Source organism: Physeter macrocephalus, chromosome 15, assembly GCF_002837175.3.
Source record: "Physeter macrocephalus isolate SW-GA chromosome 15, ASM283717v5, whole genome shotgun sequence".
In the NCBI taxonomy this organism is placed as follows: Eukaryota; Metazoa; Chordata; class Mammalia; order Artiodactyla; family Physeteridae; genus Physeter; species Physeter macrocephalus.
The window spans coordinates 42,063,067-42,080,291 of record NC_041228.1 but is presented as its reverse complement, the minus strand read 5'-3'; the positions used below and the strand labels follow the sequence as shown (position 1 = coordinate 42,080,291).

The 17,225-nt window shown below is 43.0% G+C and overlaps 1 protein-coding gene across 1 annotated transcript in view; it reads right to left on the bottom strand.

The window, feature by feature from the left end:
• Nucleotides 1-17,225, bottom strand: part of CDH17 (cadherin 17) — a 101,438-nt gene that overhangs the window by 39,374 nt on the left and 44,839 nt on the right. The window contains exons 8-12 of the mRNA XM_024115913.1: nucleotides 15,160-15,291; nucleotides 14,695-14,845; nucleotides 8,454-8,669; nucleotides 4,769-4,845; nucleotides 2,711-2,902 (exon numbers count right to left, since the gene is read on the bottom strand). Of these exons, the coding sequence (XP_023971681.1) occupies nucleotides 2,711-2,902; nucleotides 4,769-4,845; nucleotides 8,454-8,669; nucleotides 14,695-14,845; nucleotides 15,160-15,291 (768 nt within the window). The remainder of the gene's footprint in view (nucleotides 1-2,710; nucleotides 2,903-4,768; nucleotides 4,846-8,453; nucleotides 8,670-14,694; nucleotides 14,846-15,159; nucleotides 15,292-17,225) is intronic.

The window sequence follows — 17,225 nt, the reverse complement described above, 5'->3', positions numbered from 1 at the left end:
ACTACCAAATGTAAAATAGATAGCTAGTGGGAAGCAGCCGCATAACACAGGGAGATCAGCTCAGTGCTTTGTGACCATCTAGGGGGTGGGATAGTGAGTGTGGGAGGGAGACGCAAGAGGGAGGGGATATGGGGATACATGTATATGTAGAGCTGATTCACTTTGTTATACAGCAGCAAATAACACAACAATGTAAAGCAATTATACTCCAACAAAGATATTTTTTAAAAAATAAAATATTAGGAAATAAAAGTAGTCTACATTGGGATTTTAAATTTTTAAAAAATGATCAACACAATGGTTCTGAAGCAATGGATGGCTTAATGGGGAGGGAATTAGAAGTAAGGCTAAACTACACACGAAAAACCACATAATAGAGTCTAATTTATTTAAAATACTGAAAACTGTATGAATACAAACATCTGTCAATGTGAGTACACACATCCTAGGGGCAGTTGGCTAACATCTAGTGTGTCCTCATGAAGAATCCACACCTCTGGGCTGGCTGTCACTTAGCATTTGACAGATCCTAATCAGAGATCCACACTCCAGAGGCAGCTACTACAGGCTTTGAGCTCACACTGTCTCAAGCTGCACTAGAAGGTTTGTTAATTAGCAAAGTGATCTTACAAAGAGGTTTTGTGATATTAGTGGTATTCAAGACATGCAGTTTGGTTAAAAATATAGTATATCTTGATCATTAAATGAACAAGAGTGTAGCATCTGGCTAGTCCAGCAGCTTTTACCCTTCATAGTTCCAGGATGCCAGTTCTGTTGTGTCTATCAACACCTTTTCTGTGGACAGTCAGATGAATCCTCTCACTAGAGTACCGTGCCCACAGTGCCTGAGGGACAGAGAGCTGGGACATCACAAGCCTAAAGCACAAGTTGGATGATGGTTTTTGTCCCTGCTTGTTATTAATTGTACATGGCACAGAATTCAATTATTTATTCAATGCAACCAATGTTTATTGAACCTCCACTATGTGCCAGGCAATATTCTGGACGCTTGGAATATAACCACAAACAAAATAAGGATGTGACAAAGATTTTGGCCATAGGCCTGCTGTACTGTGATATACCTCCTCATGTCAAGAGCATGTGGGAGGATACTTACAGCCCTCACCTACTGCTAATCATCAAGGTTACCAATTTTTCCCTATAGGTGCCCTTTAGCCACAAATGGTCCAATTAACTTCAGTTGATTCACAACAAGCCACCATGAAAAATTACTGACATGTGGGACTCATTCATACTGAGATGGACGGGGCTTTATCTTCTCTTAGATGCCTAGAGAGCCCTGGGCCTGTGGGAGGATAGAAGCTATCTGCCCCCACCTCCTGCAAAAAGATCACGTATGTTGCCTGGACCACCCACTGCAAACTCTGAAAACTGGCCTTTCCTTCTGGGTTCTTTGTCTCCATGTAGGCAGCCATGAATAGAGGGGGAAGATGTTATGGCAGCTTTTCCAAATGTCAGACTCACACAAAATACTAATGGCTTGAGTAGGTCCACACAAAAACCTCGCAGCTAAAACCCAGCGAGGCCCTTTGTCAGAAGTGGGTTATATAGTCATAATGGTATCAGAATTCTGAGATTCTGCCCCAGGGCTTCCTTCAGCACTAGCACTTTTCTCCCTGTGCTTCTATCCATTTTCTGTGAAATTATTCTATTTTGTCTTCATTTTTAGCCTCTACTTCAGCTTTCCTTTATTCTGGGTCAAAACTTTCCTTCAGAGCTTTCTTTTGCAGCCTCCAACACACTGCCCTACAAACCTTCAGCATTCAACCATGACCACAAAGTCTCTATTGCTGTAACTCTGACCCCTTTTAATTCTAACTACATTGGATGACAAGTGCTGCTTCCTACTGAGTCATCTGGTAAACGGTTTACATGCTCTAAAGCATAAATGAGGCAGCCATGGAGGAAAGCGTCAAACTTCAGCTGTACACAGTGGGGGATGGGAGTAGATTGAGAGAAGGATGGGAAGACCCTCTATTAAAAAGCAAGTATCATGGTAATCAAGAGTTTGGCCCTAGACTACCCAGTCCTTACAAAGGGAGAGACGAAGCAAGAGCCAGTGGACTCAGTAATACCATAAAAGATGAAAGTAAGGGGTAGGCAGGGAAGAAGCCATGAAAGAATAAACTTGTTTATTAAAACTTGTCTATTAAAGGAGACCTACCAATTTCCAGTCATTATTAAAGAGGAGCCAATGGCTGGCCCATTAGAATAAAGAGTCTACAGCCTAAAGGGCTCATACGGTTCGTCTAGTCTAATACCCCATATTTGCAAAGAGAGAAATAAAGCCCGGAGCACCACCTTGCCCAGGATTTAGCAAATAAAAATATAGAACAACTGGTTTTATTGGAATTTCAGGTAAACAACAAGCAATTTTTTAGTATAAGTATGTCCCCAGTATTTCATGGGACATACTTATACTAAGAAATTTTCTATCTTGTAGTTTATATATTTTATATGTCAATCCTACCTCACTCTACAAAGGCTACTTGGTCAGTTAGTGACAGACCCAGAGCAAGAATCCTGCCTTCTGTCTTTTGGGAGGACAAGAATGACTGAGAGTGTTCCAGGAGTCCATCACACACCCGAGAGGTCACTGCTAATATGTCACCTCTGCTTATAGGTCCTTGAATGGTCCTAAGTAAATTAACCTCTGAAAAAGACAAATTCCATTCAATGTGCTATTTACCTTTTTAACCTTGACATATCCAGTATTGGTTTGGGGATCTGTTTCAATCTCCAAACATCCCTCACTGTCTCCCTGTGTAATTCGGTACAGGATTTTAGAACTTCCCGTATTTGGTTCATCAGCATCGGTGGCCTGGATGGTTAAGATGACAGTTCCAATGGCTGTATCTTCAGGGAGAGTTAGGTTTCCATACTAAGAAGGAAACAGGGGAAGGAAACAATGAGAATGTCCATTGTCATCGAGTACAGTTGTCAAAGGGCAAACTTGTCTCCTTGGTTTCAGAATGGACACAAGTCACAGTTTGCATCAATACTTACCAAGCATGTTTTTTTCTATTAATGAGTGGGTTACAGTTGATTTTGACATCAGTCATGCTTGTAGACTGATAGCCATTGTACCAGGAAACACAACGTCTCAGAGATCTACTGATAGGATTCTAAAACATATCCCTCCACTCACATCCAATATGTTTAATAACTGTTGAGACAAATAGATAGCTACTATGTATTGCGTACCTACAGTGTGGCAGGCACTTTACATTATTTTAATTATTTCTTAAATCAATCAGAGAATAGTGGTTAAGAGCCTGAACTTTGGAGTCAAATGGCCTGGGTATGAATCCTAGGCTTGTCACTTATGACCGGGGTGAACTGAAATAAGTTATCTAATTTTTTAAAGTCTCAGGTTCATCATCTGTCCTTGGAGATGACGATGATGATAATAATAATAATAATAACAGAAGCTGGCACATAATAAGTGCTCAATAAAGATAAGCAGCAAAACAAAGCACCCTACTGAGTAGCTATATTATCATCTCCATTTGACAGAGGAGCAAAAGACTAGAGAGGTAAAACCCACCCAAGACCACACAGCTAGCTGGTCACAGAATTGGGATTCAAACCAATGTTTGTCCAACTCCAAAGCAGGTGCTCTTAATTAACACTGACCGAGACCATCTCCCACTCCTCCACTGAAAATCCCCCAGATCATGTCTCTTGGCATGGTGATCATGAAGATGGTAACAGGCAGGGTCCGGGAAAGGACCACGGCAATGAAAGAAGTGGACTCACCTTTCTAAGGCCCAGTTTGCCTTTCCAAGCTCTGAGATTCCCAAAGCAGGACTCCTACCCTCAAAATAAAAACACTGCCTAGATGTAATGCAAGGAAACTACAACACACAGAAAGGATCAAATGCCCAGGAGAATGGAGGCAGAGTAGAAACAGGCTCTTAGTCTCACGCTTGCTTAACCTCAGTGCCTACTATACAAGTTATATTGTCACACTTTTTACCTCCTCAAACCCTCCCATAAATCAATTCCTGTTCTTTGTCACTGCCTTATCCCTATTGTGATTTATGAAAATCATCACAAGGCTCTGGGCCGCCTCATAAACTGACTTCAAACATAACAATCTAGCCAAAAGGGCTTCTCTCTTCTCCAGAATAAATAAATAGAGGCATCCATTTTAAGGGAAGCAATGATCAAACTACCCCCACATTAATAATAAGTTAACTTGAATTCTTCTTGATATACTCAACTGATCTTTTTTCTCCTGCTCTTTTTTCCCAATTCTAATTCTTGCAGATGTCTTGGGCACATTTTTCGGCATAAACCAGAGATTAGTTTTTTCTTCCCCTTTTCTCTTATCCAATAATTACAAAATGAGTTTAAATTGCCAATATTCAAAATTTTAAATTCTGACTACACACGCTTGTTTGAGACCTAGCAGTAATCTATTTATTGTCCTGCTACACACAAAATATATGACAAACTGCAAGCAACCACTCAACTCCTTTCAATTGGACAAAGATGGTGGTTGTAGCTTCCAAGCAGTCCTTGAAATAAATGAGCTGTTGGCAAAAGTTTTTAATAAAAAAACCAGATGCTCCCAGATACTATAACAGTGAATGTTACTGTTCCCTGAAGATTTCCACTGAAGATGATGTTTGAGTTTGGTACCTCTGGCATTTTCCCTAGCTACTGTTTGTGTCTTTATTCCAGAAGTAGGGGTCAGGTAATATGAACAAAGTAAAGAAAAAGCAAGGTGATAACTACTCACATCTGATTTTTCAAAGATGGGGATCTGATCATTGATATCAATAATGTTGATCTGCACAAAGCAGAGGGTCTTGAAATCTGAAAATCAAAGTCATATCACAAAAATTTTCACTGAACATCATGCATTAAAATCAGAAATCTGCAAGAAAAACAGTTGGCAAGTAAAGTGACAGCCATAGCCACAATTTTACTATTGACATGCGATTTGTGTGGTGAGGGGATTCTCTGCTCCCCACCTGCACCCATGAGCCGGTCACCAAGGGCTGAAGAAAACCCCACGAGAGGCTCCCCTGGGCTTCCCACTCCATCTACCTGCCCCCTCCTCAGTAAGGCTTGTCCCTGAGCAAGATGGCTTCTTTTCTGTGAAGCAGCCTCTCTTTCCTGGCTAGTGAAACTTATGTAGCCTTCAAAGCCCAGTGCAAAACTATCCTTCTAGAAAGACTTCTTTGAGCATCCCAGAGGGTTGTCTTTCCTACTCTGAACACTTCCAGAACTTACTGTCCTGTATCCCTTCTGCCCCCCTAAAGGGAAGGCCCAAGTGAGGGAGGAGAGGTACAATTAACCCCCTTCAAAAGGCCAGGCTGCCCAGCCTACGGAGGCAGAAGTAGCTCATAGAACTCTGGGAGATGGCATAGGCTGTGAGGGGTGGGTTTGACAATTCAGAGACCTAGTCAGAGACAGCAGGTTCAACCTAGGTCCAAGATAAGCATGAAGTACAGGTGGGGATGGGGTCCCCAGGGAAATATCCACAGTGAGAACCAACATGATAGGTTTTTTTCTTGGGGTTTCCATTGTTCTATCTATGAAGTAGTGTATCATACAAGGGCTGAGACTCTGGGCTTTGGAACCCCACTGTTCAAATTCTGTCTCTGCTACTTATCAGACGTGTGAGAGCTTGGGAATGTCACTCAAAATCTCTGTGCAGTAGTCAGTTTATCTAGAAAATGTAGATTGCAACAGAGCCAAGCTTCTCGTCCTAACTGACATTGTTAGCACTCTCTATGTACCAGGCACCATATTAAATGCTTTGCTTGCATGACTCATTTCATCTTCATTCTAACTCCGTGAGGTAGGTACAATTATCAATCTCATTGAGTTCCCTAATGAGGAAGCCAAAGGACAGGGAAGTTGGTGATCTGACCAAGGTCATACAGCTAACTAGTGGTCAAGCCAGAATTCAAATCCATGCGTTCCTTTTCCCTCTCTGTCCACTCTCCGCCCTTCACCCCGCTTTGTGCCCCGGAGGCTGACCTTAGGAACTGCATCAGTGGGCATCCTGGCCCTCTGGGTAGAAGTTGGGTTCCACCAGTGGGAGCCCTGGCTGGAGCTCTAAGGCAGGGCAGGAGGGACAGGGTCAGGGTCCAGTTCCCCACGGCCAGCAGCCTCTTCTATAGTCACAGGAACAGGCCTTGCTCCTTCAGGAAATGTTACCTTCCCTCATCCCTTCTCACCTTCAGGTAAGAAAGGCTGCCATTGTGCTTCACACCCCCTGTTGGTTTCCCATAACCCCTACCCCCAGCCTTTACAAATAATCCCCTCTCTCAACACTTTTTGGTTACTTCTTTTGAGGGGGCTGTCTGTTTCCTGCTGGGATCCTGACAAATATACTCACACGGCCTAGCTCTAAAGTTTGCGCTTGACGCACTGGACACAAAGCCAGGCATGTAATCTAATAATAACAGTATTACAAATAAGTGGATGTTAACTCAAGTTGGGTCCAGTCCCCAGAACATTTGTAGGCAGCAAGAATGGCTGAAGATTTCCGGAGGTCCCAGGGCCTGAACCCACTGGCTCCCTGCTCTGCACAAACCTTATTTGGGCCAGCAGTGGACCTCCTGGCTAACAGATCTTCCCTGATTTTATGTAAAACTATGTTAATTACAGCCTACCAGTCTAATTTTCTATAGTACACAACTGGATGTTTAACTCCATCAATACACATACAAAGTTATATATAAATATACTGTATAATCTGGTCCATATAGTCTACAGGTGTACTCAGGTACATAGACAATTTGTAACCTGATGCTCTTGCAGCCTCAAACTGCTTCAGGTCCCCATGCATTTTCACATGGGCTTTCTTCTCCTCTGTAAGCCTTTACACTATTTTGTAACTTGTCATATTCATCCATCAAAATTCAGATCAATGATGCCTCTTCCAGAAAGCTTTATCAGCTCTCTCCCTCTCCACTGAGTCACTCATTGCCTTCATGAGCTACCTTGTACATATTTCTTACAATTTATTTATTCACATGTCCATCTCCTCTACCACAAATGCTCCTTGAGGACAGACACTGGGTCTTCTTCATTTGTGTATCCCCAGTACCTTGAATGGTGCCTCAATCACGGTAATGCTCAATAACTGCTGAAAGAATGGCTGGCTAACGGTGTGAGATTGTCAGCTCATCGTGGACAGGGAGGATTTATTATACCCACTTCTGTTGTACCTCTTAACATAACGCTAGACATTATGTTAGGCCCTCAATATTTGCCTAATCACTATGTCTCAAACATTCTGCTTCAGGGGCCTGCTAAACCCCAGCTCGCTTCAGTATCTCAGCAACTGTGTAATGAAAAAAAAAATGTGAAGCACAGTATGAAATGGTGCTCTTTACTTCAGCACACCTGCATAATCTCTCTCTCCCGTAGCATAACAATTACTGAACTATTTGGTAATCTAAGATTCAGTGCCAGTTAAAGAAAGATTCTCAACCTAGAAGTATTAATGATCTTAAAATAAGCCTGTCCCTGAGTTCACGTAAGTTTGTGTGTCTGTGCAATTTGTTGATAATGTGTGCATTTGTTGAGGAATTCATAGTTTCCATCAGATTCTCAAAGGGTCTCATGACTTAACAAAGATTAAAATCCACTTGCTTTGAAATTGTATAAGGCGTTAAGGAAGAATGTCTCCAGATATCGTCAAATGGCCACCAAGAAGCTAACATAAGAAGACAAAACTTCCCAAATGATACATTTTTCCTTCACTGTCATACAGTAGAATCCTTTGAGTCTGAAAGGGAGACTTGGGAAATACAACTCATTTTCTTGTTTGTGACCATGGTGGCCATGACAACATGCCTTGCCAACCCCTAACACCAGGGATCTTAATTGACAACATGCCACCTTGCTCTGAAACCCATCACCACATTTGCACCAAGGCCTTGCTTCCCATTGGCTGCCCCAAGCCAGTGACAGAGCAAGGCCGGCAGGCTAAGGTAGGCCTGTTTTGGAGATCACAGACTCCTTCCACGGCCAACTTTGGAGCCCTAATGACCGTGCTGAGCTTCCCTTTGACTGCTTAGTGATCTATGTTACTCCCACCACTGCCTTTCCTTCTCTCCTTCACTCAGCGTCTGGCTTGTATTGAGGTCTGATGGCTCTCCCAGCCTTCCCTGTATCCCTCCCCATTTTTTCTCATAGGCAATTCCCCTAATAAAATCCTTATATATTTAATCCCCTCTTGGGCATCTTCTTCTCAGGGAACCAACATAATAACATTGCCTAAGCTGCAACTCTGGCCGTTACCATGTTGCACCTGCTGCCTCTGTGCTGTGTTTTACATAGGAAGCAAGAACTCTTAAAGAGCATCCTTCTGTAATACACCCAGGCATTAGAGCAGCCTAACAAATCACAACTAGAAAGAAAACAAGTGTTATCACTCTTGACACAGTGAAGGTGCTACTAACCTTTGTCAGACACCTCTACTGTCAAGTTGTACTGTGGAGTGTCTCGCTTCCGCAAGGACTGCGCGGCTAACTGGAACATTCCTGAGTAGGTCTGGACCAGGAAGAGTCCATCTCTAGGAACTTTGGGGGTTTGATCCACAATTCTGTATGTTAAAAGACTGTTGATAGTGTTTTCTTCATCCATGTCATGAGCAATAAGTGTTCCAATACTGTTCCCTGTAGAGAAGAAAAGAAGGAAACCCATCCATTATAGGCTCTTTTTACTCTATTAAAAAATGATTTCACTGAAGAATCAGGTTCCTAGAAAGCACTGGAAGTAACTTTGAGTAGCAGACTAAAGTTCTTAGATCGACGTTGGTTCTTCTAACCCTTTCAGTAGTGCAGTGTGTGGAGAAGTGTCTTAGTCTGCTAAGGGCACCATAACAAAGCACCACAAACTGGATGGCGTTAACAACAGAAACATTTTCTCACAGTTTCTGGACACTAGAGGTCTGAGATCAAGGTGTCAGCAGAGTTGATTTCTTCTGAGACCTTTCTTCTTGGCTTGTAGATAGCTGTCTGGTGCATGTGTTTTCACATGGTCTTCCCCCGTACTTGTATCTGTCCAGATTTTTTCTTCTTAGAAGGACACCAGCCATATTGGCTTAAGGCCCACACTAATGACATCATTTTAACTTAATTACCTCTTTAAAGACCCTATCTCTAAATAATAGTCACCCTTTGAGGTGCTGGAGGTTAGGACTTCACCATATAAATTTTGGGAGGACACAATTCAGGGTCTTGAGAGGAAATCATCCTGGATTTGCTTTTTTTTTTTTTAATTTACTTTTAGCTATGTTGAGTCTTCTTGCTGTGCACAGGCTTTCTCTAGTTGTGGCAAGAGGGGGCTACTCTTTGTTGCAGTATGTGGGCTTCTCATTGCGGCGGCTTCTCTTGTTGCAGAGCACAGGTTCTAGACACACGGGCTTTAATAGTTATGGAACACAAGCTCAGTAGTTGTGGTTCGCGGGCTCTAGAGCACAAGCTCAGTAGTTGTGGCACGCGGCTTCATTGCTCCGCGGCATGTGGGATCTCCTTGGACAAGGGATCGAACCTGTGTCCCCTGCATTGGCAGGCGGATTCTTAACCACTGCTCCACCAGGGAAGTCCCTCATCCTGGATTTGGAGTGGGCCTTAAATCCAGTGATGGGCGTTCTTATAAGAGGAAGAGAAGATACAGAGACGCCCACAGAGGAGGAGGAGGCAATGTGAAGAGAGCACAGAGACTGCAGCGATGCTGCCACAAGCAGCCAAGGAGCCACAAGGAGCCAGAAGAGGCAAGGAAGAATTCTCCCCTAGCTGGCACCCTGCTTTCAGACTTCTAGTCTCCAGAACTCTTAGCAAATAAATTTCTGTTGTTTTAAGTCACCAAGTCTGTGGTAATTTGTTACGGCCACCCTCAGACACTAATACACAAGGCAAATGGTAAAACTAAATAAGGACAAGCCAACCGTGGTTACTTCTAAGTAACTTTCTGGAAAAATGGCAGAGACTGACTCCACCCCAAAGATAAAGACAGGCACGGGACAGAGAGCAGGCAGACACCGTCTCTGCCTTGCTGCAGTTTATGGTCCTAAGTTTTATTTCTGTGGACGTCTCAGTCCAGGGAGCTCCAGAAGTCCGGCTCTGACTCAGTGCTCCACCCAGGTCTGGGTGAATTCTGATAGGTGCTGGGTCGTCTTACTCTGTGAAATGGTAAATGTGGGTTTCTCTACACACAGCCAGAATCCCATGTGAGGGCTAAAACTTGAATATGTATTCCCTACTTGTGGAGGTCGGTTTCATCCCCTCCCCCATGTTACTTTGCATCTACTGATTTACAGGGAGATTTGGAGGGTTTGTGAGGGGAGGAATGGAAGTACCTAGGTTATGTCTATAATGGAGCTGGCACGTGCAGACGTGTCTCATGGGCTGGGGAGGAGGCGCAACATGGGTAGCAGAAGAGCACACGTATCTAGTGTTGCAGCCGCTGCCATCTCTGCTTTCACAAACAACCGAGCCACCTTTGGAACATGCATCTGCCCTTGTAAGAAAAGCATCTGTGTGTTGGAATGAAAGAGTGTCTTGCTAACTTCTGTGATTGTTTGGTGTCTGAGCAGCCCTGCTCTGGACCTTTCCCCCGGCAACTGAGCATAACACAGAGGACACTGTCCTTCCCTCACCACGGAGGAAACCTCCAGCTGTCAGAGGCACCGTGAAGACTGTTGACGTCAGTGACAGGGAAATTCCAGTAGGAGACACCACTCAGTGGGAGTAGAGAACTTATGAATGAGCCAGGAGTCAAAGAAGTGCCATGTCCCTGAGTGACAAAGGCCAGGGACAAGTGGCAGCCCAGATTCATTCAGAGGCACATACAGCAACTCTTGGGGCACTCAGAAATACTTTAGGGAGGTGGGGCTTTTATGAGAGGATAAAGTTCCCGTATGAACACAAAGGTCTTGGTAGCAGGTGGGATTTCAGAATTAATGTTGTTATTGCTGAGATTTGGGGACATGAGTCCCACAAGATTCTGGCCAATATAAGACACCAGACAGGAGAATATAAATATACTAAGGAATAATTGAATATTTTATTGAGCTAGACAGTAAACCCCCAAAAGGCAGGGACATTTTTTGTACCCCTTTGGGCTACATATAGAGAATAGACTCAGTCTGTGCTGATTTATAAGAATTCCTGGTCCATTAAGTCCACAATTCAAGACTTTGTGAAATATTGTTACAAAATAAATTCTCACTTTTGGAGATGCAAAGAGCATGCTGCATCCCTGAACAATTTGTTTTACCAACAATGACATCCTCAGCAGCTTCAGAAAACTAGTACTGTCCTCCTCCCAAATAAGGCAGGCAGCCTCTACCGTGGCTCCCAGCTATCCCCCCAACCCTGATATTGATGCCTTGGTATAACCTCCTCCTTTTGAGTGAGAACTGGGCCTAGTGACTCATTTCTAATGAATATGGCAAAAGTTATGGGATGTTACTTCCCAGATTAGTTATAAGAAGACTGACTTCCATCTTACCTGCCATTTTTTGAACTCTCTCCCTTTCTCTTTCTCTCTCTCTCTGAATCAAAGGCACTCACCTCACATCCAGATTCTGAATCAAAGGCATGCACTCATATCCAGATTCCTGACTCACAGAAACTGTGAGATAATAAATGTTTGCTGTTTTAAGCTGCTAAATTTTGGGACAATTTGTTATGCAACATAGATGACTAATACACTAAATGTTAGGCCCTGTGCAAAGAGACTTGAGGTATCATCTACAAAGGTCTTCAAAGGTCTTCTGCCTTCATTCAGCATCACAGACCAGCCCATATTTTCCAAAAAGGTGATGCCATAAGTGTTTCTTGGCTATTGTCACACATTTCATTGTTACTCCACTGTCACTTTAGAAGATTCTTCCTTAAAATTAACTGAAATCCTTCAAACTGTCATTTAATACTCCCTGTTGTAAGAATAACTGGAATAAATGAAAAAGAGAAGACCTAAGCAGAACACACTGACAATAGGTAGCCTCCATATGACTCTTGACAGCAAGAAGGAAAAAAAGTGAGCATTGAACAAGCAAGCCATGTGAGCAGTGTCCACCAAGCCACCAAGACAGCACCCACCGTGTGAAAAGCGTGTGGCAAGAAGAGTAAAGAGATCGAAAGAAAATGACGAGAATGCCCATGAGGCAGGTGAGGATCTGCCTGCAAGGGCAGCCAAGCCCTGGTAATGGTAGTCATGAGAGCCTGCTAACCCTGTAAGCCCTGAAACTTACACGAAACAGACAAAAACATTTCAAGCAATGCCAGCCTGCTCAGCCAATGGGCTCAACACCAAGGGGTAATAGACAATAGGTGTCCCAAATCCAGCAAAGTCATAAAACGCCCAGAAATCACAGTGATCTAATAGTAGTCGGCCCTGTACAGAACTAAAGCTATCCTGGCACAGTACAAGGAAACAAAACAGGTCAAGAACAAAAGGACAAAAACAGATGGGATTTGAACTTCATCTTCCAGCCTCATGAGCTATTATGAGCTTCCTAGAGAGGGATTACCTGCCATTTTTTGAACTCTCTCCCTTTCTCTTTCTCTCTCTCTCTGAATCAAAGGCACTCACCTCACATCCAGATTCTGAATCAAAGGCATGCACCCATATCCAGATTCCTGACTCACAGAAACTGTGAGATAATAAATGTTTGCTGTTTTAAGCTGCTAAATTTTGGGACAATTTGTTATGCAACATAGATGACTAATACACTAAATGTTAGGCCCTGTGCAAAGAGACTTGAGGTATCATCTACAAAGGTCTTCAAAGGTCTTCTGCCTTCATTCAGCATCACAGACCAGCCCATATTTTCCAAAAAGGTGATGCCATAAGTGTTTCTTGGCTATTGTCACACATTTCATTGTTACTCCACTGTCACTTTAGAAGATTCTTCCTTAAAATTAACTGAAATCCTTCAAACTGTCATTTAATACTCCCTGTTGTAAGAATAACTGGAATCAATGAAAAAGAGAAGACCTAAGCAGAACACACTGACAATAGGTAGCCTCCATATGACTCTTGACAGCAAGAAGGAAAAAAAGTGAGCATTGAACAAGCAAGCCATGTGAGCAGTGTCCACCAAGCCACCAAGACAGCACCCACCGTGTGAAAAGCGTGTGGCAAGAAGAGTAAAGAGATCGAAAGAAAATGACGAGAATGCCCATGAGGCAGGTGAGGATCTGCCTGCAAGGGCAGCCAAGCCCTGGTAATGGTAGTCATGAGAGCCTGCTAACCCTGTAAGCCCTGAAACTTACACGAAACAGACAAAAACAATTCAAGCAATGCCAGCCTGCTCAGCCAATGGGCTCAACACCAAGGGGTAATAGACAATAGGTGTCCCAAATCCAGCAAAGTCATAAAACGCCCAGAAATCACAGTGATCTAATAGTAGTCGGCCCTGTACAGAACTGAAGCTATCCTGGCACAGTACAAGGAAACAAAACAGGTCAAGAACAAAAGGACAAAAACAGATAGGATTTGAACTTCATCTTCCAGCCTCATGAGCTATTATCAGCTTCCTAGAGAGGGACAATCAAGGGTCAATTGCAGGATATCTGACATTGGGTGTGAATGTTTGTTTAAATTATTTAGCAAGTTTGATGGGATTTTACCTGTCACTGAGTTTGTTGAAGGCAAATAAGAATCTATGGAAAAACCTTGCAGGGGCTTCCCTGGTGGCGCAGTGCTTAAGAATCCGCCTGCCAATGCGGGAGACGCAGGTTCGGGCCCTGGTCCAGGAGGATCCCACGTGCCGCGGAGCTACCGAGCCCATGTGCCACAACTGCTGAGCCCGCGTGCCACAACTACTGAAGCCCGTGAGCCTGGAGCCCGTGCTCCGCAACAAGAGAAGCCACCACAATAGGCATACGCACCGCAATGAAGAGTGGCCCACGCTCTCCACAACTGGAGAGGGCCCGCGAGCACCAACGGAGACCCAATGCAGCCAAAAATAAATAAAATAGATGAATTGTAAAAAAAAAAAAAAAAAAATCCGCCTGCCAATGCAGGGGACATGGGTTCAAGCCCTGGTCTGGGAAGATCCCACATGCCGCGGAGCAACTAAGCCCATGTGCCACAACTACTGAGCCTGCGCTCTTGAGCCCGTGAGCCACAACTACTGAAGCCCGTGTGCCACAACTACTGAAGCCTGCGTGCCTAGAACCTGTGCTCCACAACAAGAGAAGCCACTGCCATGAAAAGCCCTCGTACCGCAACGAAGACTAGCCCCCACTCGCTGTAACTAGAGAAAGCTGGCGCACAGCAACAGAAGACCCAACGCGGCCAATAAATAAATAAATAAATAGACAGATAGATAGATAAAATCTAAAAAAAAAAAAAAACCTTGCAAAGAGATAACCTTATACATGTATACAGGATACTGGTGTAAATGGTTACGGTGCTAGTGGTAGTAGTAGTAGTAATAGTAGTGGCAGTAACAGTGCTAGGAGTAGGAGTAGTAGTTATAAAATCTCCAATTTTAAAACACTTTCCAGATATTGCTTGAAATTAAATACTGTACCTATGTGAGTCCCAAAGTCTAGTCTACCTCGATGCTGTGCTGGGCATGGACCACTGATCCCCAATCAGGTTTACCTGCCCACCTTTTACCTGACAACGAGGAGAAAGGGATTACAGAGTTAACATAGGGAGGACAGATACATGGTTTCTTACCTATTTCTTCATTCTCCTGGACCTCAAGTACAGTCACTGTAGATGGACATGTAGGTGGATTATCATTAATGTCTTTAACTTTCACTTGAATTTTCAGTGGAAATGCGAGTGGTTTTCCATGCTCATCCCTTGCAGCCGCATAAAAAACATACTACAACGAGATCAGAGTTAAGACATGAATCCTTCATCATCCCCTTTAAAAGGCAGAGAAAACAACTATTTCAATGCTATTACATTTATCCCCTTATCATCAATTTGCTTAGAATTGGGAAATGAGAAAATATAAAATGGGCTGAATTTGTGACGGTATTATCATGTCTCTGAGAGCAATAATGCACTGAGGTTCAGAACACAGTTTGGGGGATATTGGTGGGGGGCTGGGTGTTAAGTAAAATTGTTTCTGCTCTCAGATATCCATGAGCCCAGGATCTCATCACCTGTGAAACTCCTCCTAATTTTACTCACTGCGTCCTTTTCTTCTCGGTCCAAGGGCTGAGTCACATAGATATCTCCTTCCTGGTCGATTGAAAATGGGAATTTTGATGGCTTCTCCTTGTCCACTAATGAATATAGTGCATCTGGATCGTTCCACTGTACCTACAGGGCCCAAAGTGAATTGTTAAGAGAGATACATCCAGACAGAGAGAACTGGAAAGGAAATAAACAATTTTCTGGTTCTTGATTTGAAATTTCTGACAAGCTTGTTTAGATGTCTGTGGTTTCTTATAACTACTAAATTACATTTTTTGTTTTCAGCTTAAAATAATCCCTCCCCTTTTTTCTCCTTTTTACTAAGTTATATTGCTCCAAATAAGCACATAGGGGGATTTTTCTTCTCTAAAGCAATTCTTTGTGAACTCTCTAAAGAGTTTGTGGGTTGTTCTTTTGGAAGTCCGAATGTGAAGACTTCATGTCATGAAACACCAATTTAAGGAACAAAATGTACTTAGTAGTGGCATTATCTGAGCACTAAGCCATGATGGACAACAAGCTCCCAGAACTCACCAGTGAAGATGATGAGACACTTTCAGTTCTTCACCATGCTATTATTTAAGCAAGACAAATGACACATAAATAAACAACATTCTTCCCTTAAATCTTTAGTCTTAAAGCCTTCAGGGATAAGAATATTTGCCAACAGACTTCCCTGGTGGCACAGTGGTTAAGAATTTGCCTGCCAATGCAGGCGACATGGGTTCGGTCCCTGGTGAGGGAAGATCCCACATGCCGCGGAGCAACTAAGCCCACGCACCACAACTACTGAGCCTGCACTCTAGAGCCCGCGAGCCACAACTACTGAAGCCCACGCGCCTAGAGCCCATGCTCCACAACAAGAGAAGCCACCGCAATGTGAAGCCCGCGCACTGCAACGAAGAGCAGCCCCCACTCACCGCAACTAGAGAAAAGCCCACGTGCAGCAACGAAGACCCAACGCAGCCAAAAAGAAATAAATTAACTAATTAATTACTTTTTTAAAACAAAGAATATTTGCCAACTCCTAGAGTTGTTTTGTAAACGACTTGGCAAAAAAAATCAATAAAGTGGTGCTGGGAAAACTGGACAACTACAAGTAAAAGAATTAAATTAGAACACTTCCTAACACCATACATAAAAATAAACTCAAAGTGGATTAAAGACCTAAATGTAACGTCAGACACTATAAAACTCTTAGAGGAAAACATAGGCAGAATACTCTATGACATAAATCACAGCAAGATCCTTTTTGACCCACCTCCTAGAGAAATGGAAATAAAAACAAAAATAAACAGATGGGAAAGGAAATCATAAACAAGATGAAAAGAAAACCCTCAGAATGGGAGAAAATATTGCAAACCAAGCAACTGACAAAGGATTAATCTCCAAAATATACAAGCAGATCATGCAGCTCAATATCAAAAAAATACTCGACATCACTAATCATTAGAGAAATGCAAATCAAAACCACAATGAGGTATCACATCACACTGGTCAGAATGGCCATCATCAAAAAATCTAGAAACAATAAATGCTGGAAAGGGTGTAGTGAAAAGGGAACCCTCCTGCATTGTTGGTAGGAATGTAAATTGATACAGCCACTACGGAGAACACTATGGAGGTTCCTTAAAAAACTAAAAATAGAACTACCATATGACCCAGCAATCTCACCACTGGGCACATACCCTGAGAAAACCGTAATTCAAAAAGAGTCATGTATCAAAATGTTCATTGTAGCTCTACTTACAATCGCCAGGACATGGAAGCAACCTAAGTGTCCATCGACAGATGAATAGGTAAAGAAGATGTGGCACATATATACAATGGAGTATTACTCAGCCATAAAAAGAAATGAAATTGAGTTATTTGTAGTGAGGTGGATAGACCTAGAGTCTGTCATACAGAGTGAAGTCAGAAAGAGAAAAACAAATCCCATATGCTAACACATGTATATGGAATCTAAGAAAAAAATGGTTCTGATGAACCTAGGGGCAGAACAGGAATAAAGACGCAGACATAGAGAATGGACTTGAGGACACGGGGAGGGGGAAGGGTAA